Source organism: Delphinapterus leucas, unplaced genomic scaffold (genome assembly GCF_059928025.1).
Source record: "Delphinapterus leucas isolate spDelLeu-1000000601 "Yukka" unplaced genomic scaffold, BTC_Dleu_Yukka2 spDelLeu_asBTCV2_sq25, whole genome shotgun sequence".
Classification (NCBI taxonomy): domain Eukaryota; kingdom Metazoa; phylum Chordata; class Mammalia; order Artiodactyla; family Monodontidae; genus Delphinapterus; species Delphinapterus leucas.
This window is the reverse complement of record NW_028322234.1, coordinates 14,425,375-14,448,479: the sequence shown is the minus strand read 5'-3', so window position 1 is coordinate 14,448,479 and position 23,105 is coordinate 14,425,375. Positions and strand designations below refer to the sequence as shown.

Here is a 23,105-nt window from a genome sequence, read left to right as displayed (position 1 = left end):
GAGGATTCTAGAAAACAGAGCATGTTTATTGGGGGGGAGCCTCACTCCTTGAGGGAGAAGTGCATCTTGTCGTTGATCATCTTGTGCTCGGGGTTCAGGCGCTTGAGGATCTGGGCCAGCACGTTCACCGTCTGCTGACTGCTCAGCCCCGTCTTCTTGGTCTGGAACTTTTTCAGCAGGTCCTTGGTGGTCATGGGCTTCCGTGTCAGGTAGCGGCGCACGGCATCCTCGGTCACCTGCACGTCGCTGGAGGTGGGCAGGTGGGTGTCAGCAGGCGGCCCTCCGTCCCCAAGGCCCCCTCCGAGGCCCCCCCCCAAGCCCCCTCCCTGCTCCTGCCATCCTCGCCAACTTACCCGCTGCTGGGAGTGGACTTCCCGGACTGGGGCTGAGGGGTGGACTTCCCCGACAGGCTCTGGGGCCCGGTATCCAGCCGCAGCCGCTTGGCCGCCGGCGTCTCGCTGGTCCGCTTCCCTGTGGGAGCAGAGGCGGGGCTGAGCCTTGGGGCGCGGAGGCTGGACCCCTGGGGGAACCCTGGGCCAGCGGTGCCAGGATTACATGTGCAAGGGGTTCAGGGGCAGGCAGACAGGATGCTGAAAGGGAGGGCAAGTACGGGGTCAAGAGGTTGAGGCGGGCAGGGTGGGATGGGGCGACTCACCCTGCTCCAGCTTGTTGGCGGCCGCCCTCAGGGTGGAGGAAGTGCTGCCCGTCTCCGTGCTGGGTGTGCCGGGCCGGCTGTTGCCCCGGGAGCTGCCGCCCGACTGCTTCCGCTCCCTCTTGGGGGGCGTCTTCTTCTTCTGGGACACCGGAGTTGGGGATGTGAGTCTGGAGAGGGACACGCCATCCCCCCGCCCCGGGCTGGGCCTTACCGCCATGAAGAGCGCCGAGGAGGCCTCGCTGTCGATGTCGCTCTCCTCCGAGCTGTCCGATTCCTCGCTGCTGTCTGCGTGGGGCCAGAGGAGGGGCGTCAGGAGCGGAGGCCCCACCCCCCCAGCCCCATCCCTGATCAGGGGCCTGGGCCGCGGCCGGGGGAGGTGCACCCACCTTTCTTCCGCTTCTTGTCCTGCGGCGTGGGCGCCTTCTTCTCCTCCTCGTCCTCCTTGTCCTCCTCGGGCGGCTTCTCCTCCTCGCTCTCCTCGCTGCTCTCGCTCTGCTCGTCCACGCCCTTAGGGCCCTCCTCCTGCTGGGTGACCTTGGGCTTGCCCTCCAGCTCGTCCTGGGAGCTGCTGCAAGACGAGCAGAGAGCGGGCCGAGGGTGAGGGAGTGCGTGTGCAGGCCGGCCCAGGGTCTCACACCCGCCTCCTGCCTGCCTCACCTGGAGCCGTCAGACATGTAGTCCACCTCCTGGCCCTCGAAGTCCCCGTCGTCACTGTCCTCAAAGGCCTCGTCGTCTGACCCCTTCTTCTTCTTCTTCTTCCTGCCCCCCTTGCTGGGTGGCGCCTTCTTCTTGGCTTTGAGGGCTCGGCCGCCTGGGGAAGGGGAGACAAGGGGAGGGGCTCGGATGGGCACACTTCACGCTTTGTGTGTCCGATGACACCTGATGTCTCTGGGGCCTTTGCCCCCTGGGGAGAGACACCAGGACTGGCCCCAATTCCTCTAAGAGGCAAAGAGCTGGCCCAGGGGCGCACCTCTCACCCACAGGCCAACCCGACTCCACACCCCCACCACCCCCTTCTCTCTCACACGCAGGGCCACCATCCCTGCCCTGTATCACCTGGGCAGCCAGAGACCATGCCTTGGCCCAGAGCCCACTGGCATGACTCAAACTGGCCAGTCCTAAGCCGTTTCCTTGGAAACCCCAGTTGAGGCTGTGGCCGAGGCCTTCCTATGGCTCCCTGCTGCCTCCTACCAACCCTGGTGCTTCCCCAAGCGGACAAGCTCCCGGGCCCAGGGGCCCATGAGTAACCAAGTTTTCCTTTCAGGGACATTAACCTCTCAGTCATCACAGAGCCACCTTGATAAATTATGACCGGGCACTAATCAGGCAGCTGTGCCGACCACCCCAGCCACGGAAGCTCTGCCAGCCTCACCCTCCTCGCCACTGGCCTCGCTGTCATCAGAGGACATCTCCAGGTCATCCTCCAGGTCGTGGATGCGCAGCTCACTGGCCTTCTTGCGCCCACGCTTCTCCTTCTCCTCGTCCTCCTCGTCCTGGTCCTGGTCCTTGAGCCGCCGCTGCTGCATGATGCTGAAGTGGTTCAGGACTTTGTTTCTCCTGTGGGTGGGGGGCACAGCAGGGGTTGACAAGGGGCCTGGCTCCAGAGCCCACCTCCAGTTGCTGGGCCTTGTCCCGGGTGCCACCCTGCACTTCCACCGGGCATTCCCCAGAGGGGAACCACAGACACATGTAGGTGAGAAGAGGGACAAGCTGACCCCGCACATGGGGACGCACATGTGTGGCAGCAACAGCCTGAGATCACACAGGGAGAGCTGGCCCTCCTTCAGTTCCCGCTCTACCCAGAGTCCCTCAGGAGAAGGCCTCACGCGATGCTGATGCCCCAGCACCTTCCTTGGGCTCAGGGCCTCTCTCAGGCAACAGAATCAGGCCATATGATACAGTCACATCCGTCACTTTTGTTGTAGTTCATGGGTGCCTTCTTTTTAATGGCAGGTGTTTCCATTTAGAGTGGTGATGAAAGTTTTTAAAAATGTGATTGCATTTAAAGACAGTCTTAGGGGACTTCCCTGGTGGTGCAGTGGTTAAGAATCTGCCTGCTAATGCTGGGGACATGGGTTTGAGCCCTGGTCCGGGAAGATCCCACATGCCACGGAGCAACTAAGCCCGTGCGCCACAACTACTGAGCCTGTGCTCTAGACCCCACAAGCCACAACTACTGAGCCCGTGTGCCATAACTACTGAAGCCGTGTGCCTACAGCCTGTGCTCTGCAACAAGAGAAGCCAATGCAGTGAGAAGCCTGTGCACTGCAACGAAGAGCAGCCCCCGCTTGCCACAACTACAGAAAGCCTGTGTGCAGCAACGAAGACCCAACACAGCCAAAAATAAATAAATTTATAAAAAATTTTAAAAATAATAAAAATAAAGAGAGTCTTAGGATTGTATATAACAACAGGAGCAGAATTCATGGGTAGTATATAAAAAAGAATGAAGCTGTATTCAACATGGTACTGGAAGTCCTAGCCACAGCCATCAGATAAGAAAAAATAAATACAAGGAATCCGAATTGGAATGGAAGAAGTAAAACTGTCTGCAGATGACATGATACTATATACAGAAAATCCTAAACACACCACCAAAAAAACAATGAGAACTGATAAATGATACTGCAGGATATAAAACTAATATATACAAATCTGTTGTGTTTCTACACACTAACAACAAACTATCAGAAAGAGAAATTAAGAAAACAATCCCATTTACAATCGCATCCAAAAGAATAAAATACCTAGGTATAAATCTAACCGAGGAAGTGAAAGACTTGTACTCAGAAAACTATAAGAAAGAAATTGAAGATGACACGAACAAATGGAAAGATACACCATGCTCATGGATTGGGAGAATGAATATTGTTAAAGTGACCATTCTACCCAAGGCAATCTAGAGAGTCAATGCAATCCCTATCAAAACACCAATGGCATTTTTCACAGAACCAAAAAAATAATTCTGAAATTTCTATGAAAAGACAAAAGACCCCAAGTAGCCAAAACAACTTTGAGAAAGAACAACAAAGCTGGAGGTATCATGCTCCCTGCTCTCAAACTATACTACAAACCTACAGTCATCAAAACAGTATGGTACTGGCACAAAAACACATAGACTGATGGAACAGAATAGACAGTCTAGGAATGAACGCACATTATATAGTCAATAAATTTATGACAAAGGAGGCAAGAATATATAATGAAAAGAAGACAGTCTCTTCAATAAATGGTGTTGAGAAAATGGGACTATTCTCTCACACCACACACAAAAATAAACTCAAAATGGATTAAAGACTTAAATGTAAGACCTGAAAGCATAAAAATTCTAGAAGAAAACTCTTTGACATTGGTCTTAGCAATATTTTTTTGGATATGTCTCCCCAGACAAGGGAAACAACAGCAAAAATAAATAGGGCAACACCAAACTAAAAAGCTTTTGCACGATGAAGGAAACCATCAACAAACCAAAAAGGTTGCCCACTGAATGGGAGAAGGTATTTGCAAATGATATATCTGATAAGGGGTTAATATCCAAAATACAAAGAACTCATACAACTCAACATGAAAAAAGCAAACAACCTGATTAAAAAATGGGCAGAAGGGCTTCCCTGGTGGCGCAGTGGCTGAGAGTCCGCCTGCTGATGCAGGGGACACGGGTTTGTGCCCCGGTCTGGGAAGATCCCACATGCCACAGAGCGGCTGGGCCCGTGAGCCATGGCCACTGAGCCTGCGCGTCTGGAGCCTGTGCACCGCAATGGGAGAGGCCACAACAGTGAGAGGCCCGCATACCGAGAAAAAAAAAAAAAAAAATGGGCAGAAGACCTGAACAGACATTTTTCCAAAAAAGACATACAGATGCCAACAATCACATGAAGAGATGCTCAACATCACAAATGATCAGGGAAATGCAAATCCAAACTGTAATAAGAGGGCTTCCCTGGTGGCACAGTGGTTGGGAGTCCACCTGCCGATGCAGGGGATGCGGGTTCGTGTCCTGGTCCGGGAGGATCCTGCATGTCGCGGAGCGGCTGGGCCCATGGGCCACGGCCGCTGAGCCTGCGCGTCCGGAGCCTGTGCTCTGCGGTGGTGGGAGAGGCCACAGCAGTGAGAGGCCTGCGTACCGCAAAAAAACCCCAAAAAACTGTAATAAGATATCACCTCACACCAGTCAGAATGGTTATTTTCAAAAGACAACAAATAACAAGGGTTGGTGAGGGTGTGGAGAAAAGGGAACCCTCGTGCACTGTTGGTGGGAATGTAAATTGGTGCACCACTGTGGAAAACAGTATGGAGATTAAATTAAAACTACCGTACAATCCAAAATTCCACTTCTGGGTGTCTTTCCAAGGAAAAGAAAAACACTAACTCAAAAAGATATATGCACCCCTATGTTCATTACAGCACTATTTACAATAGCCAAGATGTGGAAGATAAATACTGTACTTATATGTAGAATTAAAAAAAAAGAACAAACATAACAAAACAGAAACAGAGTCATAGATACAGGGAACAAACAGGTGGTCGCCAGAGGGAAGAGGAGTGAGGGGATGAGTGAAATAGGTGAGGGAGATTAAGAGGTACAAACTTTCAGTTGCAAAATAAATGTCACGGGGACAAAATGTACAGGATAGGAACAGAGTCAACGATGACACAGTATCTTTATATGGTGATGATGCAACTCGACTCATCGTGGTGATCATTTTGAAATGTATAGAAATATCGAATCAATAGGTTTTACACTAGGAACATAGTGACGTAGGTCAATGATACTTCAACCAACAAACTCACAGAGAAAGGAATCAGATTTGTGGTTACCAGAAGTGGCAAGAGGGGGAAGTGGATGAAGGTGGTTAAAAGGTACAAACTTCCAGTTATAAGATAAATAAGTACGAGCGATGTATAGTGTATGACATGATTAGGGTTAATTACCACTGCTGTATGTTATATATGAAAGTTTTGAGAGTAAACCCTAAGAGACCGCATCACGAGGAAAAAATTTTTTTTTCTTTCTCTTTTATTTTATACTTATATGAGATGATGGGTGTTCACTAAAAGTTATTGTGGTAAACATTTCATGGTGTATGTAAGTCAAATCATTATGCTGTACACCTAGAACTTAGTGCTGGATGTCAATTACACCTCCATTAAACTGGAAGAAAAAAAAAAAAAAACAGGAATGAAGCTCCATTACACAAGAATGTAAATGTACTTAACACCACTGAATGGTACACTTAAAAATGGTTAAGACGATACATTTTACATATTTTTTTACTACAATTAAAATTTTTAAAAAATGAAGCAGCGATACACACTACAATGTGGATAAAGCTTGAGGACACCATGCTCAGTGATATAAACCAGACATAAAAGACCAAACACTGTCTGATTCCACTCCCTAGAGGACTCAGATCCAGAGACAGGAAGTAGATGGTGGGGGCCGGGGGCTGGGGGAGGGGCTGGGGAGTCAGTGTTTCATGGGGACAGAGTTTCAGTTTGGGAAGATGAGAAAGTTCTGGAGATGGAGGGGGCGGATGGCTGCACGACAGTGTGAACGTACTTAATGCCACTGAGCTGTGCATTTAAAAATGGTAAATGTTATTTTATGTGTATTCTACCAGCAGTTGATCCAGCTGTGAGACCTGCCTGGGGGAAGCCATGTAGGCCGGGGAGACCCCACCCTGTTCGCCGATTCCTGCTCCAGGGCTCAGCTCAGCCACTCCCCCATCCCTGGCTCTTGCACCGCCCGTGCATCCCTGATGGTCCCACGTCCATTCCCCCACTGGACTGGGAGCTCCCTGAGGGGCTGGTGAGATCTGGCTTGGTCACCACTGAGTCCCCAGCTCCCAACCGGGAACGATGTTCGGGGGATGCACCTCATTTCCAGTCGTGCCCCCTCACTCACCTCTCCCACTCCTCCTCGGCCTCCTCGGCCGTGAGCGTGCGGTGCTTGGCCAGCGGCGTGAAGTTGTACCAGTTGTGCACGGGGAAGGCCTCAAAAGCCCCATCCGGGCACTGGGTAAAGATGTAGTAGGATGTGTTCTCTGTCACACCTCCCTTCTTTATGCCCTTGAACCTGCATGGAGTTCAAGGTTACTGTCGGCCAGAGCAAGAGGCACCAGCCTCACCCTCATACACCCCCCTGCAACCCCAGGCCTACCCCCTCTCCAGAGCCACCCGAGTCCTCCCAGCAGAATCTGAGGCTGGAAGGCCTTGGGCTGGCCCTTCGACTGTCTGAGCCTGGATTTCCACATCTGGAAAGCACAGCTCCCCACCTTGCAGAGCGGGCTTAGGGTTCCTTTGCATTATACATGTCATGGTCCTTTCTGGCCATGAAGAGCACCGGGCCCTACAGTCAGACCCCTCCGGATTTGCCTCCAGAATCTTCCTGGGGGCTGAACCACTGCCAGCCCCCTCCTGGCCTCTGGCATCACCCGCAAGTGGAGGCAGTCTTACAGCGTGCCCCTTCCCTGCCTACAGCCTTCAGGCTCCCCTGGGCCCCAGCCCACCCACAGTCCAGCTGCAGCCTGGCGCCCACCGCCCTATCCATCTGCCCACCCTGTCACTGTCATGCGCTGTGACAGTCCCTAGGGCTCGGCGCTTCGTGCCTTCGTGCTCGCTGTTCTGCCGGAGTGCCCTTCATCCCCCTAACCTCTGTCCTCCCCACCCCCCGAACCCCAGGTGGCCCCTCACTGGGTGCCGCAGAACCAGAGCCCGGGCTTCGGGCATCCCGGCCCTCAGAGCTCCTGCCCGGGCATCCCGTCAGCTCATCTACCTAAGTAAAACCCTTCGCAGGAGGATGAGTTGTCATTCCTGGGCTGTTACTCCCGCTGTACAGCAGGCACATAAGAGTTCAGCCGAGGGCACCCGCGGAGTGCGGTCGAGAGCGGCACTTACTTCCGGCCTGATTTGCCATTGACTCGGAGCAGCCAAGGCTGGTCCTCGGGCCGGAACTCCTTGAGGACTATGCCGTACTTCTTTCTCCGCGCCTCCTCCCGGAGCCTGCGGTTGAACTCGCTGCCGGCGCCCGACTCAGGCATCTCCTCCTCTTGGTAAATCTTCTTGTTGCTCAGGTCGCGTTCCAGCCGGGCCTGGGAGGACAGGAAGCAACACCTCTCATCCGGGGGCCTGATCCCACCACCAACACCCTTTCCTCCCCCGAAGCTGCGCGGCGGGCACTCAAAGCCACCTGGTTGGCGAAAAGGTGCTCGGTGAAATGTGGGTGAAGGGATCTGGGCAAGCCCTGTATTATGTCAATTTTTGCAGCTTTTTGAAAGTTGGAAATTATTTCCCAGTGAAAAGTTAGAAAGAAAGGAAGGAGGGAAGAAAGAAAGAAAAAGATTGGCACTGACATATATACACTAATATGTAAAAAACAGATAACTAATAAGAACCTGCTGTATAAAAAATAAATAAGTAAATAAAATTCAAAAAAAAAGAAAGAGAAAAGAAAAAGAAAGAAACCCCAGAACCCAGCCACTTCTCATAACCTGTTTGCTCCAAACCCCATCACGGCTCACCTGGACCAGAGCCTTCACCTCCGCCCTGTCCCCTTCACCTGCCCTCGACCCCACATTGGCAAAATCACTTTACAATTCTCTGTTTCTAAGCCTTTAGTGGCTTCTGCTATGGATGGATGTTTGTGTCCCCCCAAAATGCCTTTGCTTTTTTTTGCTGCACAGCTTGTGGGATCTTAGTTCCCCAACCAGGGATTGAACCCCGGCCCTCGGCAGTGAAAGCGTGGAGTCCTAACCACTGGACCACCAGGGAATTCCCCCAAAATGCATTTGTTGAAGCCTAATCTCCAGTGTGATGGTATCTGGGGTGGGGCCTTTGGCAGACGATTAGGTTATGAGGGTGGAGCCTTATGAGTGGGATGTGCGCCCTTATAAAGGATTCCAGAGAGCTCCGTCCCCCTTCTCCCAGGTGAGGACACAGTGAAAATGTACCAGCTATGAAACAGGAAGCACACCCTCACCAGACACCAAATCTTGTTGGCACCTTGATCTTGGACTTCCAACCTCTGGAACTGTGATAAATAAGTGTCTGTTGTTTATAAACCACCCAGTCTCTGGTATGCTGCTATAGCAGCCTCTACAAACTAAGACAATTTCCAAAGACCTTTCTACAGGGGACGCGGGCTTGTGCCCTGGTCCGGGAAGATCCCACGTGCCGCGGAGCAGCTAGGCCCGTGAGCCGTGGCCGCTGGGCCTGCGCGTCCGGAGCCTGTGCTCCGCGACGGGAGAGGCCACGACAGTGAGAGGCCCACATACTGCAAAAAAAAAAAAAAAATGCCCATCAGTGGACACAACTTCTCCTTTCAGGAGAAACCTCCTGCAGGGCCAGACATATCTCACCCCCAGGGATGCCCAGCAGCTCAGCCTGGGCCTTAGTCATCACTTATCTCCACCCAGGGACAGCTGAGGATACTAAGCCTTAGTTACTATCACAACTAAGCAACTATTACAACCACCAAGGCCAGGATCAGGTTCTCTCACGCCCTCAGAAACGGGACTTACCTGATTCCAAGTAGCGAGGTTGACTTTATCGGCTGCATTGAAAGCCATGATATTATATTTTTTGGTGGTATTTCTGGAATGGACAAGAAAAGGCAGTGCTCAATCATTCATTCATTCAGTAAACCCTCCCTGGCTCAGCCCTTTGTGCCTGTGCTCATGCTGGGGACCCATAAAAGAACCCAGGGGGACCCATAAAAGAATCCAGAGGTTCCCAGTCTGTCAGGGAAGTGGGATCCATACTCCCAAGCCCATTCAGAGAAAAGGGACAAAGATTTCTAGGAACCCAAGATGTGGCGATAATTGGGAGCTCAGCCCTGGGCCGGGGGGTGGGCAGGCAGGGAATGCCTCCTGAAGGAGGAAAATCCCATAAGTGAATTTTGCAGGATCAACAAGAATCCACCCAGCAGAGTCACAGTTGGCATTCCTGCCAGAGGGAATGCTAGGCAGGGGGCTGCGTCTTACTGTATATTAATGTACTCGTTCATTCATTCACTCCATTCAAAAAAGTGATGCCCCAGAGGCCTCAGCTCAACCCCAGCCCTGGAAGGAGAATCAGGAGGTGCCAGGCACGTCTGGAGGCTCGTGAAGATTTTAATCCCTTTTTGAGGGAAGAGGGGGAGGTGAGGGTCAGGGACTTACTTGGGAACTCGGACGACATACTCAGTGACATTCTGGCTGCTGGGGCCCTGAGGGGAGAGAAAGCAGGACAGTGAGTGAGGGGCTACAGAACCCACCACCTGGACCCCCCGAACCGCCTCGCCGCACACTTACGAGGGCCGCCATGGGCGATGGGCGATGGTCGGGGACCGGTCCGAACCTCGTCCTTTTCGCCTTCCCCGGGGTCCGCGTCCCTCGGTCCCGCGGAAGCCACCCTCAAGGTGTCGGGCCTCTGGCTCCAATAGAGGACACCAAGCCCGGGGTACAGCAGATCTGGGAAAATCAATCCGGAGGCGGCACTGGGTCAGCGGTCAACCTCGGAGGCCTCTAGTGCCACACCTGCGCCTGCGCGGCCGCCTATACCGGAAGCGAAGCTCTCTAGCAGGCCGAGTCGCGGAAGCCGACTCTGAGCTAAAGACAACTCTTTCTACACCTGGAGCGCTGGCTGACCGCAATATATAGCGCCGATAACCCCCATCACGCCGCGTGGGAACGCCCCCCCACGTGACGTCCCACTTACCACCGCGGGCATCTTGGGAGGGGAGGGAGAAACTCGCCCAACTCTTGGGCTCTTGGACGCCTTTGCGCACGCGCTACTCCGCTCCGGAAGTGAGTCAGAGGAGGCTGCGTTACCACAGCAACCGAGGCCTTCTTCGCACGCAACTGCTGCGGCACTACCTGAGCCACTTTCGGGTTCATTTCTTACCCCTAACCCCGGGGGTAACCCTATCGTCTCGCCAAATGATCGGGCCAGGGGCCCTTGGGACGTTGAACCGAGCCAGGAGGGGTCAGGGCCTAGGTGGGGATGGGGCGCGATCACCCCATGGGCTGCTGGCAGGATGGGTCTGTGCAAGTCCAAGCTGCCCCAAATGGGCAGGCCCCTGAGGCCCCAGGAGAAGGGTAATATCGCGGGGGTGGCTGGCTTACTGGGGGGAAGGGAAGGAGACTGTGTAGGGCAGGAAAGTACAGGTACCCCACCCCACCAAGTCCACCCCCCCACGCCCCTCCTCCCCCACCGTGGTAGTCACAGAACTGCGCATGCTCAGGGTCATCATTCAGCGATCCACTTTAGCGGTTGCTGTGCAGGGTTCTGGGCAGTCCACGGTGAATGTGGCAAACCAGCTCCCTGTCCTCTTGGAGATTACAGTGTAGTGGACACAGTCTCCGAAAATGCTATCTACAACCCAGGAGGAACAGGGCTGCCACAGGGAAAGAGCAGGTGGCCCTGAGGGCTCAGGGAAGAGGGAAGGTTTAAACTAGGAGTTGGCTAAGAAAAAGGGGAGGGAAGCAAGACAACAAAACTGCATCATAGACTACAGCACTCCATAGATGTGTCTGATAGTTACGGACATTCATCTATTCCTCATCCACTACGATGTGTCAGAAACCATGCCAACTACTAGAAATATAGGGACGAGAAAGACAGACCCTGTCCTCGTGCAGTACAGAGTCTGGCTGGGGAGACAAACAAGAACAAGTAAACAGGCAGAGTCATTACTGATTGTGGCCATTGCTGGAGGGAATGGGATTCTAAGACTGGGAATGGGGGACTTCCCTGGTGGCGCAGTGGTTAAGAATCTGCCTGCCAATGCAAGGAACACAGGTTCGTGCCCTGGTCCGGGAAGATCCCACATGCCGTGGAGCAACTAAGCCCGTGTGCCACAGCTACTGAGCCTGTGCTCTGGAGCCCGCGAGCCACAACTACTGAGCCCGCGTTCCTAGAGCCCATGCTCCACAACAAAGAGTAGCCACCACAACGAGAAGCCCGCGCACCGCAACAAAGAGTAGCCACCCCTCTCTGCAACTAGAGAAAGCCTGCGCACAGCAACAAAGACCCAGCGTAGCCAAAAATAAATTTATTAAAAAAAAAAAAAAAGACTGGGAATGATGGAGTGGGAAGCTCTTTGGGCAGAGCTTAGAGAAGACCTGATGGGTGAGCTGTGTCCTGAAGGGAACTAGGGTAGGGAATTCCAGGGGTGGGGAGCGGTGGGGGGTGGGTACGACAGAAACGGGGTGATGAGTTCAAGGGACAGCCAATTCCACTGGGCTGGAATGCAGTAAAAGTAGACGGGAAACGGGTGAGACGGGAGGGATGGACAAGTCCCTGCCCCTCTCTGAGCCTCAGTTTCCTCAGCTGTAAAATGGGATGATGGGGCCGTTGTGACGCTTCAAGGATATGCTGCGTGCAAAGGGCCTGGCCTGCTTGGGTTCCCATCCTCATCCACACAACCCGCAGCAGCACTAATGTGTGCCATGCCTGGATATACCACTGGGTGTGGACCCACACCCCCAGATGCCACCCTAGGGCAGAAGTAATTCTGCTAGCAGACCTGTGTCCGGTGTCACCAAGTACACACACTGAGCTATGGACACAGTCACCGTGGTGCCCACTCGCTGGCCCCTACAGGTACCAACCCCTGTCCCTCCTTCCTGCCTGGGCACTGCAGACATCCTCAAGTCCTCCCTGATCATCTTCGTGATGGGCGGCCCAGGCTGCGGCAAAGAGACACAGTGCAAGAACATGGCGACCAAGTACGGCTTCTGCCACGTGGGGCTGGGCCAGCTGCTGTGGCAGAAGGCCCAACAAGGCACCCGGCGGGGCCAGAAGATCCATGACGTCATGCTGCAGGGGCTCCTGGTGCCCACAGTGAGAGGTCCCAGGTGCGGGGGCAGAGGGATGAAGGGCATACATTCAGGACGAGCTTCCCAGAAAGGCCCTGTGGGAGCCAAGGGGCCTCAAAGTCTGGGGCCACTGGCTGCTGCTTTGCTGCCCTGAGCCTCTGTGTCCTCAACTGTAAAATGGGAGAGCAGCTGGACCCCCAGCAGAAGGCTGGGATGAGGGTCAGGTGATGTCATTCCTATAAAGCACTTGGCAGAGTTCCTGGTCCTTAAGAAATGCTCAGTAAACTTAGCTAGTATTTATTCCCTTTGTGACCCCGGGCCTGTATGTCAGTGGCCCCTTCTGCCCCCGATTCCTCACTGTAAGATGGAGATCACCCCAGTTCCTCATGACAGTGATGAGCAAACGAGCCCAGCAAGCCTGGCATGTGGCAGACACCCGCCCAGAGGACCGTGGCCAAGCCCCGTTCTCAGAAGTGCTTCCAGGGCTTCCCTGGTGGCACAGTGGTTAAGAATCCATCTGCCAATGCACGGGACACGGGTTCAAGCCCTGGTCCGGGAAGATCCCACATGCTGCAGAGCAGCTAAGCCCGTGTGCCACAACTACTGAGCCTGTGCTCAAGGGCCAGCGAGCCACAACTACTGAAGCCCGCACGCCTAGAGCCCGTGCTCCGCAACAAGAGAAGCCACCGCAATGAGAAGCCCGCGCACCACAACGAAGAGTAGCCCCCGCTCACCGCAACTAGAGAAAGCCCGCGCGCAGCAACGAAGACCCAGCACAGCCAAAAATAAATAAAATTTTTTAAAAGTGCTTCCAGAGACCCCAGCAGTGGGTGTTCCCCCAAATACACCAGAACTTGCCAAGGTGACCTTGCAGGTGAGGGGCCCTGGGCCCCGAATGCAGCCTCCCCTTCCCTCCCCAGGGTGTCATGTCCTTGATATGATCAGTGACCACATGCTGTCCTGCCCGGACAGCCGGGGCTTCCTCATTGACGGCTTCCCCCGGGAGCTGAGGCAAGCCAAGGAGTTTGAGCACATTGTGAGTGACCCCAACACCTGCGAGGGTGCGAAGCCGGGTCTCCTCCCCACCTTGGATGGAGATCTGAAGGGGCAAGACCCCGGGGGAGAGGAGTTGTTGACAGGGAAATTGTGTTTTGCCTTATCTAGGGGACAGTGAGGAGATTGTTGGAAGCATCTAGAACCCGGGTGAAGAGCTGGTGAGCTCTCCGAGGGTGGGGACAAAGTCATTTTGTTTTGTTTGGGTTTGGTGTTTTTGGCTGCACCGCGCAGCATGCGGGATCTTAGTTCCCCAACCAGGGATCGAACTTGTGCCCCCTGCAGTGGAAGCGCAGAGTCCTAACCACTGGACCGCCGGGGAAGTCGTGGACAAAGTCATTTTAACATCTCCCCGCACAGTCCCTGGCGCCCGGTAAACAAACTATTTGCCCACTGAGTGGCAGGTGGATTTAGCATCATTTCTGGGCCGTAAAGATGGAATGTAACTCTCCGTTCATCTATTTATTTAACCTCCTGTGCCTGAAATAGTTCTTGAGGACAAGCTAAGTCCTCTGGACTTCACCAGACACATGGGGTCCCTGCTGTTAGGATGCAGCAGACAGGGACCAGCAACACGTTCCGTACAAAACACATTTCTGGTAGCGGTAAGTGCAGTGAAGAACAGGACACAGAATGGCATCTGGAGAGGTGCGAGTGGGCTACTTCAGTTTGGGGGGTCCAGGGGGGACCCCTGTGCAGAGCTGAGCGGTGGAGCCAGCCAGACGCGCAAGACCAACATCATGAAAAGTCATCCATCCGGACACCTGAGTAGGAAGAGAGAAACTGCGGCAGGCTGGGGGCCTCTGGGCTTTCCTGGGACTTGCTGGACGCCAGTAGAAACACATTCAGGCACGAGGGAGGGAATCAGACAAAGGTCGTGGCGTAGCGGGGCGCCGACAGGGGCTGGGAGGGGCCGTCGGTGGGGCCCCGCCCTCTGTGCGCACCTCCACTAAAGCAATTCTGTCGGGCTCCCTGGGATGAAGGTAAACGGCAAATACTGGGCTCCCTCTCCTGGTCTGGGAGCCTAGCGGGCAAAGGCCAGGCTAATGACTGGCTCAGCGCCAGGCCAGTGCCTGGCCTAAAGTAGGCACCCGGTCACCCATGCCAGCTGGATGGGCTCCCCAAGTGGCTGCAAAGCATCAGGGCAGAGGCTACAAACTCCTGGCCCTCGGGCCCCATGGAATCCACCGATATGTTCAGTTTGGACTCTTCGGTGTTTGACACTTTTTTTGTTTTAAATTAGTGGCCAACCTTCAAAAATCCAGAGATGCCACATCAAAACTCCCAGCTTCTGTAGAAAAACATCTGACTTGGCAACACAGGGGCCTGCACATCCCCATGGCAACAGCAGTGTGAACTCCTCCAGAGCTTTTTACCAGCCCGGAGCTGGTCTCGACCCTCTGCACAGATGAACTCTGATCTTCCGGAACGTTCCAGGCGCCCGCACAGTCAGCACCCTGCTTTTTTCACTGAGGGATCCGGGAGCTTGCCCGGGTCACACCATTTAGGTGGCCAAGCCAGGATAGAGGCCACGATTTTCACCATGTGGACGGGATGTGCCCTCTGTGCCCCCCGCCATCCCCCCTATACCCACCCTCTCCCTCTCCTTCACAGAGGCCCATTTAGGGTCCTGCTTGCATGGTGGCTTCACACTAAGAGGAACAGGAGACATGCTTTTCTTTGGTAACTGTGTGGCTCTCAGAAGTGACAAAATGAAGATAAATGGGGCTCTGGCTTAAAAGAGTGTTTTTTGGTTTTTTTGGCCACTCTGTGCAGCTTATGGGATCTTAGTTCCCCAACCAGGGATCGAACCCGGGCCCTCAGCAGTGAAAGCGCAGTCTTAACCACTGGACCTCCAGGGAAGTCCCACATGATCATGGTTTGGCCACACTTACTTTACCGGTGCCAAACGTCAAGACCGCCGATTATGTGTTCTGAAGCCCATCCCGAATCCCATTATGAGCGTTTCCTCACCCAAGAGCATCTCACATGATTAATGTGAATCCCTTGAGACTACCCGATGCCCCCATCCACATCTGCATTGCCCCCACAGCTGAAAACTGTCTCTTTGATTCCCAGCTGGTCAGATTTATGAGTAAAACGAGGTCCTCACCGGGCGTCTCCTAATCCAAGGCGGACAGTCCTCCCTCCCTGCTTCCCTCCTGCCCTTGACTCGTTGAAGACTCTGGGTCATTTGTCTTGCACAAACTCTCATCCTTGGGATTGTCCCGTGTGCATTATTTGTCTCCTTCCATTCCTCATTGGCCCTGTACACTGAACGTTAACTACAGGCATTCTTACAATAGATTCAGGTTCCATCCATTTTGTGCTTTTTTTTTTTATACAGCAGGTTCTTATTAGTTATCTATTTTATACATATTAGTGTATATACGTCAATCCCATCTGCTTTTCTTTTTAATCCATGAATATTCTAGTATATATTTCCTAAAACATAAAGACTTTTGTAAAATTGTATCACGCTTCTGTTATTACACCTTAATATCCTTCGTGTCATCAAATAACCAATCATTATGCAAATTCCCGTGAACACCTCAAAATCTTTTTCTTTTCGCATCTTGTTTTAATCGGGATTTAAGTAAGGTTGGCCCACTGCGATTGGTTGCTTTGTCTCTGTCCTTTTCATCTACAGGCAGACCTCAGTTTGATGCTCTTTGCTTTATTACATTTTTTCACAGATCGAAGGTCTGTGGCAACCCTGCGTTGGGCAAGTCTATCGGCACCATTTTCACAACAACTTTTGCTCAGTTCGTATCTCTGTGTAACATTTTGGTAATTCTCGCAATATTTCAAACTTTTTCATTATATTTGTTATGATGAGCTGTGAACAGTGATCTTTGATGTTACTATTGTAGTAATTGCTTTGGGGTGCCGTGAACTGCACCCATATAAGACGGCGAACTTAATCAATGAACGTTGTGTGTGTTCTGACTGCTCCACTGACCAGCCGTTCCCCCATCTCTCTTCTCCTCTGGCCTCCCTATTCCCTGAGACACAACAGTATTGAAATCAGATCGGTTAGTAACCTTACAACGGCCTCCAAGTGTTCAAGTGAAGGGAAGAGTTGTATGTCCTTTACTTTAAATCAAAAGCTAGAAATGATGAAGCTTAGTGAGGAAGGCATGTCAAAGGCTGAGATAAGCTGAAAGCTGGGCCTCTCGTGCCAAACAGTTAGCCAAGTTGTGAATGCAAAGGACAAGTCCTTGAAGGAGGTTAAGAATGCTACTCCAGTGAATACGTGAATGATACGAAGGTGAAACAGCCTCATTGCTAATACGGAGGAAGTTTTCGTGGTCTGGATAGAAGATCAAACCAGCCAGAACATTCCGTTAAGTCAAAGCCTCATCCAGCGCAAGTCCCTAACTCTCTTCAGTCCTTTGAAGGCTGAGAGAGGTGAGGAAGCTGCAGAAGAAAAGTGTGAGGCCAGCCGAGCTGTGTTCATGAGGTTTAAGGAAAGAAGCCGTTTCCATGACATCAAAGTGCAAGGGGAAGCAGCAAGTGCTGGTGTAGAAGCTGCAGCAAGTTCTCCAGAAGATCTAGTTAAGATCATTCAGGAAGGTGGCTACACTAAACAGACTGTCAATGTAGATGAAACAGCCTTCTATTTTTTTTTTTTTTTTTGGCCACGCCGCGCGGCATGCGGAACCTTAGTTCCCTGACCGGGAATGGAACCCGTGCCCACTGTTCCGCACTCCCACTGAAGCGCGGAGTCCTAACCACTGTACTGCCAGTGAATTCCCGTCAGCCTTCTATGACTGGAAGAAGATGTCATCTAGGACTTTCATAGCTAGACAGGAGAAGTCAATGCCTGGCTTCCAAGCTTCAAAGGTCAGGCTGGCTCTCTTGTTAGGGATGTCAGCTAACAAGATGCAGCTGGTGACTTTCAGTTGAAGCCAATGCGCACTTACCATTCCCCAAATCCTAAGGGCCTTCAGAATTATGCCCAGTCTACTCTACCTGTGCTCTGTAAATGGAACAACAAAGCCTGGATGACAGCACATCTGCTGACAACATGGTTTACTGAGTATTTTAAGCCCACTGTTGAGACCTACTGCTCAGAAAAAAAGGTTCCTTTCAAAATATTACTGCTCATTGACAATACACCTGGTCACCCAAGAGCTCTGATGGCGATGGTCAAGGAGATTCCTGTTGTTTCCATGCCTGCTAACATAACATCCATTTTGCAGCCCATGGATCAAGGAATCATTTCAACTTTCAAGTCTCATTCTTTAAGAAATACATTTTGTAAGGCTATAGCTGCCATAGACAGTGATTCCTCTGAAGTCAGTTGGAAACCTTCTGGAAAGGATTCGCCATTCTAGATGCCATTAAGAACATTCATGAGGACTTCCCTGGCGGTCCAGTGGTTAAGACTCCGCGCTTCCACTGCAGGGGGCATGGGTTCGATCCGCGGTTGGGGAAGTTCCACATACCTCAAGACACAGCCAAAAAAAAAAAACAAGAAAATTCATGATTTGTGGTCAAGAGGTCAAATATCAACACTAACGGGAATTTGGGAGAAGTTGATTCCAACCCTCATGGATGACTTTGAGGGGTTCAAAACTTCAGTGGAGGAAGTCACTGCAGACGCTGTGGAAACAGCAAGAGAACTAGAATTAGAAGTGGAGTCTGAAGATGGGACAACTGCTGAAATCTCAGGATAAAAGTTTCACAGGTGAGGAGTTGCTTCTTACGGATGAGCAAAGGGAGTGGTTTCTGGAGATGGAAGCTACCCCTGGTGAAGACGCTGTGACGATTGTTGCAATGACAACAAAGGATTTAGGATATGGCAGAAACTTAGTTGATAAAGCAGCGGTAGGGTTTGAGGGGATTGACTTCAGTTTTGAAAGAAGTTCTGCTGCAGGTAAAATGCTATCAAATAGCACAGCACGCTACAGAGAAATGGTTCATAAAAGGAAGGGTCAGGGGCTTCCCTGGTGGCGCAGTGGTTGGGAGTCCGCCTGCCGATGCAGGGGACGCGGGTTTGTGCCCTGGTCTGGGAAGATCCCACATGCCGCGGAGCGGCTGGGCCCGTGAGCCACGGCCGCTGAGCCTGCGCATCCGGAGCCTGTGCTCTGCAGCGGGAGAGGCCACAGCAGTGAGAGGCCCGCGTACCGCACAAAAAAAGGAAGTCAATTGATGCAGCAGAGTTCACTGTTGTCTTACTTTAAGAAGTCGCGGCAGCCACCCCAGCCGTCAGCAACCATCACCCTGATCAGTCAGCAGCCATAGAGGCCAGACCCCCCACCAGCAAAAAGATTACGACTCGCTGAAGGCGCAATGATTAGCATTTTTTAGCAAGAACGTATTTTTAAATGAAGGTATGTACATTTTTAAAAGACATAATGCTATGGCACACCTAACAGACTACAGCGTAGCGTAAACGTGCTTTATGTTCCTTCCATCTCTCTTTTAATTTTAAAACCTATTTTCAAAAATAAATTTTATTTGTTTGTTTGGCTGTGTCAGGTCTTAGCTGCAGCATGTGGGATCTTTTTCTTTAGTTGTGGCATGCGTGCAGGATCTAGTTCCCTGACCAGGGTTGGAAGCTGGGTCCCCTGTAATGGGAGCGTGGAATCTTAACCGCTGGACGACCAGGGAAGTCCCCTGTCTCTTTTTATTTATTGAAGAAACCTAGTCTTTGGTTCTCTTTATTTTGCACAGCAAGGATTTTGCTGATTGCAGAGTGTTTTGTTTTCTTATCATGCTCCCCTCTCCTCTATGTGTCCTGTGAATTGGTAGCATGTCTAGAGTCTGGCTCGGAACTTAGATTCCATTTTTTTCAACTGCACTTCATAGGTGGTGATGTGAACTCCTATCGGATAGCACACAATGTTTAGTTGTCTCTTTGCCATAGTTGGTTTTTTCCCATGTGTTTCAATGTGTTATTTAAGAGGACCCAGGTCTTTGAATGTTCACCAGGGCCCAGGCAGTGAACTTGGGAAAGTGGGGAAAAGAGAATTCGTGTTGTGCTTGCAGTTCTTTTCTGTCCAATTCAGTGTGAATTTGGTGCAGAGCGCTGTGGTTCAATACTTTGCTTGTACTGCATCATTCAGGAAGGAGGCTCCTTCATGCCCAGTTGCCCTGCTCTTAGTAAGTGATCTGTTATGGGCTGAACTGTGTCACCCCCCAAATCCATATGTTGAGGCCCTAACTCCCAGGATGTGACTGGATTTGGAGAATGTGACTGGGTTTGGAGATGGGTCTTTAAAGAGGTGATTACATTAAAAGGTCCTCAAGATCAGTCCTAACCCAATACGACTGGTGTCCTTATAAGAAGAGGAGATTAGGACACAGACAAAGGAGTGACTGTGTGAGGACACAGGGAGAAAACGGCCATCTACAAGCCAAGGAGAGGCGGCCGGAGGAATCCACCCTGCCAGCACCTCCATCTCAGATGTCCAATCTCCAAGACTGTGAGGACATGGAATTTCTGTGGTTGGAGTCACCCGGTCTCTGGTACTTGGTGTGGCAGCCCTCACAAACTGATGCAGGGTCAGCTAGGGGCTGCTGTAACATGTCCTGTCGGCCTCTTATCTTACAGTTTCATTCGTTGTTGACATCAATTAATTCATATTCTGAATCAATTCGAAAGCTGTACGTTTCTCTTTTAGTCATTTTCCCCCCACATCAATTAGCTGGAGTTCTTCCCTAAAGAAGAAATGTCCTTCCTCAACCAGGGCTGTTTGGTTATCCTGAAATATAGTTCCTACCAGACAGGTGAGATACATGCTTATCTTCTTCCCTACCAGGGCCCATTTTCAGACTGAGGTTGGGTGTAGTACTCATCTCCGATGGTGACCGTGAGGTTCGTTATTTGGTCTTCCTTCGTTTTGTTCTCTCTCATCCTTACCAACTCAAGCATCTTTGTGTATTTAAAGTGCTTCAATTAGTCTTTTAAAAAATTTATTGAAGTATAGTTGATTTACAATGTTGTGTTAGTTTCAGGTGTACAGCAAAGTGATTCAGTTATACCCATACATATATTCTTTTTTTTCAGATTCTTCTCTCATATAGGTTATCACAGAATATTGAGTAGAGTTCCCTGTGCTACACGGTAGGTGCTTGTTGGTTATCGATCTTATATATAGTAGTGTGTGTGCGTTCATCCCAAGCTCCTGATTTATCCCTCCCTGCCACATTTCCCCTTTGGTATCGTAAGTTTGTTTTCGACATCTGTAAGTCTGTTTCTGTTTTGTAAGTAAGTTCATTTGTGTCATTTTTAAAAAATTAGATTCCACATATGAGTGGTATCATATATTTGTCTTTCTCTGTCTGACTTATTTCACTTAGTATGATAATCTCTAGATCCAACCATGTTGCTGCAAATGGCATTATTTTGTTCTTTTTTATGGCTGAGTAGTATTCTATTGTGTATATATATAGGTAACACATTTTCTTTCTTTTTTTTTTTTTTTTTTTTGGTACGCGGGCCTCTCACTGTTGTGGCCTCTCCCGTTGCGGAGCACAGGCTGCAGACGCGCAGGCTCAGCGGCCATGGCTCACGGGCCTAGCCGCTCCGCGGCATGTGGAATCTTCCAGGACCGTGGCACAAACCCGCGTCCCCTGCATCAGCAGGCAGACTCTCAACCACTGCGCCACCAGGGAAGCCCCACATTTTCTTCATCTATTCCTCTGTTGATGGACACTTAGGTTGCTTCCATGTCTTGGTTGCTATGTAACAGTCCTGCTATGAACACTGGGGTGCATGTATCTTTTCGAATTACGGTTTTCTCCAGATATATGCCCAGGAGTGGGATTGCTAGATCATATGGTAACTCTATTTTTAGTTTTTTAAGGAAGCTCCATACTGTTTCCCATACCGGCTGCACCAATTTACATTCCCACCAATGGTGGAGAAGGGTTCATTTTTCTCCATACCTTCTCTAGCATTTATTGTTTGTAGTCTTTTTTTTTAATGTATTAAGCCCTTTAAAAAATATATATTTATTTATTTATTTTTGGCTGTGTTGGGTCTTTGTTTCTGTGCGAAGGCTTTCTCTAGTTGCGGCAAGCAGGGGCCACTCTTCATCGCGGTGTGCAGGCCTTTCACTATCGCGGCCTCTCTTGTTGCTGAGCACAGGCTCCAGACGCGCAGGCTCAGTAGTTGTGGCTCACGGGCCCAGCTGCTCTGCGGCATGTGGGATCTTCCCAGACCAGGGCTCGAACCCACGTCCCCTGCTTTGGCAGGCATATTCTCAACCACTGCGCCACCAGGGAAGCCCCATGTAGTCTTTTTGATGATGGCAATAATCAATCTTTTTTTGTAATAGATTTATTGATTGATTGATTGATTGCTGCGTTGGGTCTTCATTGCTGCACCCAGGCTTTCTCTAGTTGTGGTGAGCGGGGGATACTCTTCGTTGCGGTACACGGGCTTCTCATTTCAGTGGCATCTCTTGTTGTGGAGCACAGGCTCTAGGCACGTGAGCTTCAGTAGTTGTGGCACGCGGGCTTAGTAGTTGTGGCTCATGGGCTTAGTTGCTCCGTGGCATGTGGGATCTTCCTGGACCAGGGCTCGAACCCGTGTCCTCTGCATTGGCAGGCAGATTCTTAACCACTGTGCCATCAGGGAAGCCCCAGTCTTCTTTTTTGTTGTTGCTCAAGCTGTCCCATCTTTGGCCAAAAGTAGCCTTCTCACATTGCATAGCGTCCTCTGGACACAGCCCCATTTCACACTCACCCTCTTGCTTTCTTACTGCACAAGATTTCACACCTGCCACCCGCCCCTTCATATTTCCGGTCCAGCTCTGGAATCGGCCATTTCTCCATGAAGGCCCTTTTTCAGTGGTGTCCCATCTGGGTGCCAGGGGTACTCATTGCTACTGGGTGGTCATCATTTCCAGGCCTTTCCAGTGGACAGAGCTAGGAAACACAGACTTTTGAAAGGAAAAAAAAATCACAAGTTCTACTGTTATTTCCAGCTCACACTTAATGTCACAGTGTTTTACTTCTCTCTTCTCTTTTCCCTAAAAAATCTGGTTCCTAAAACCACTGACATTGTCATTTGCATTATTCCATTAGATGCAAAATAGTTTCCAAATAACATACCGATTTTAACTACTGAGAATAAAACGACCAAAGGAAGATCTGTTTGCAGCTCTGGTTTTCCTTTACAATAGGTCTCTCTGTGGACATACCACAAAAACACTGGGTCCCTTGAGATAATTATTTTCTGTGTGTAGTTGCAGCGTGACATTGACACATGGGTTCGTTCATTTCACCTTGGCTTTCGATGTTTAGGGATTGCTTTTTTTTTAATTAATTAATTTTGGCTATGTTGGGTCTTCGTTGCTGCATGTGGCCTTTCTGTAGTAGTGGTGAGCGGGGGGCTACTCTTTGTTGCGGTGTGCATGCTTCTCATTGTGGTGGCTTCTCTTGTTGCAGAGCACTGGCTCTAGGTGCGCAGGCTTCAGTAGTTGCCGCACGCAGGCTCAGTAGCTGTGGCGCACAGGCTTAGTTGCTCCACGGCAATGTGGGATCTTCCTGGCGCAGGGATCGAACCCATGTACCCTGCACTGGCAGGTGAATTCTTAAACACTGCGCCACCAGGGAAGTCCCGGGGATTGCTTTTTTAAATT

At 51.1% G+C, this 23,105-nt stretch overlaps 3 protein-coding genes across 4 annotated transcripts in view; 1 reads left to right on the top strand and 2 right to left on the bottom strand.

The window, feature by feature from the left end:
• Positions 1–5: 5 nt before the first annotated feature.
• GTF2F1 (general transcription factor IIF subunit 1) lies at positions 6–10,433 on the bottom strand. 2 transcript variants are annotated; one of them, XM_022556995.3, is made up of 13 exons: positions 10,352–10,433; positions 9,946–10,104; positions 9,814–9,860; positions 9,175–9,247; positions 7,553–7,746; positions 6,561–6,731; positions 2,028–2,212; positions 1,313–1,466; positions 1,042–1,223; positions 867–940; positions 656–794; positions 354–471; positions 6–246 (listed from the first exon to the last, which is right to left on the bottom strand). In XM_022556995.3, exons 2-13 carry the CDS (start codon positions 9,955–9,957, stop codon positions 42–44), a joined length of 1,554 nt encoding a protein of 517 aa, XP_022412703.2. In that variant the 5' UTR covers positions 9,958–10,104; positions 10,352–10,433; the 3' UTR covers positions 6–41. The 2 variants fall into 2 exon arrangements, with proteins under 2 accessions (XP_022412703.2, XP_089761691.1); XM_089905565.1 differs by lacking the exons at positions 9,814–9,860; positions 10,352–10,433 and having other exon boundaries at positions 9,946–10,317.
• Positions 10,434–12,310: 1,877 nt separating this feature from the next.
• The window catches only part of LOC111165977 (adenylate kinase isoenzyme 1), a 15,402-nt gene continuing 4,607 nt past the window's right edge, over positions 12,311–23,105 (top strand). The window contains 2 exon segments of the mRNA XM_089905572.1: positions 12,311–12,479; positions 13,377–13,489. Coding sequence (XP_089761698.1) covers positions 12,311–12,479; positions 13,377–13,489 — 282 coding nt within the window.
• KHSRP (KH-type splicing regulatory protein) overlaps positions 17,480–23,105 on the bottom strand; it is a 23,352-nt gene continuing 17,726 nt past the window's right edge. The window contains exon 20 of the mRNA XM_089905564.1: positions 17,480–18,114. Coding sequence (XP_089761690.1) covers positions 18,103–18,114 — 12 coding nt within the window. The 3' untranslated portion in view covers positions 17,480–18,102. The remainder of the gene's footprint in view (positions 18,115–23,105) is intronic.

Bases quoted from the DNA above. Each gene is read 5' to 3' on its own strand.
- GTF2F1 (XM_022556995.3), bottom strand. The intron at 7,747-9,174 runs GTAAGTCCCGTT...CTGTCCTCCCAG, and splicing joins ACCTCGCTACTTGGAATCAG to GCCCGGCTGGAACGCGACCT. The intron at 941-1,041 runs GTGGGTGCACCT...GGCCCCACGCAG, and splicing joins GGACAAGAAGCGGAAGAAAG to ACAGCAGCGAGGAATCGGAC.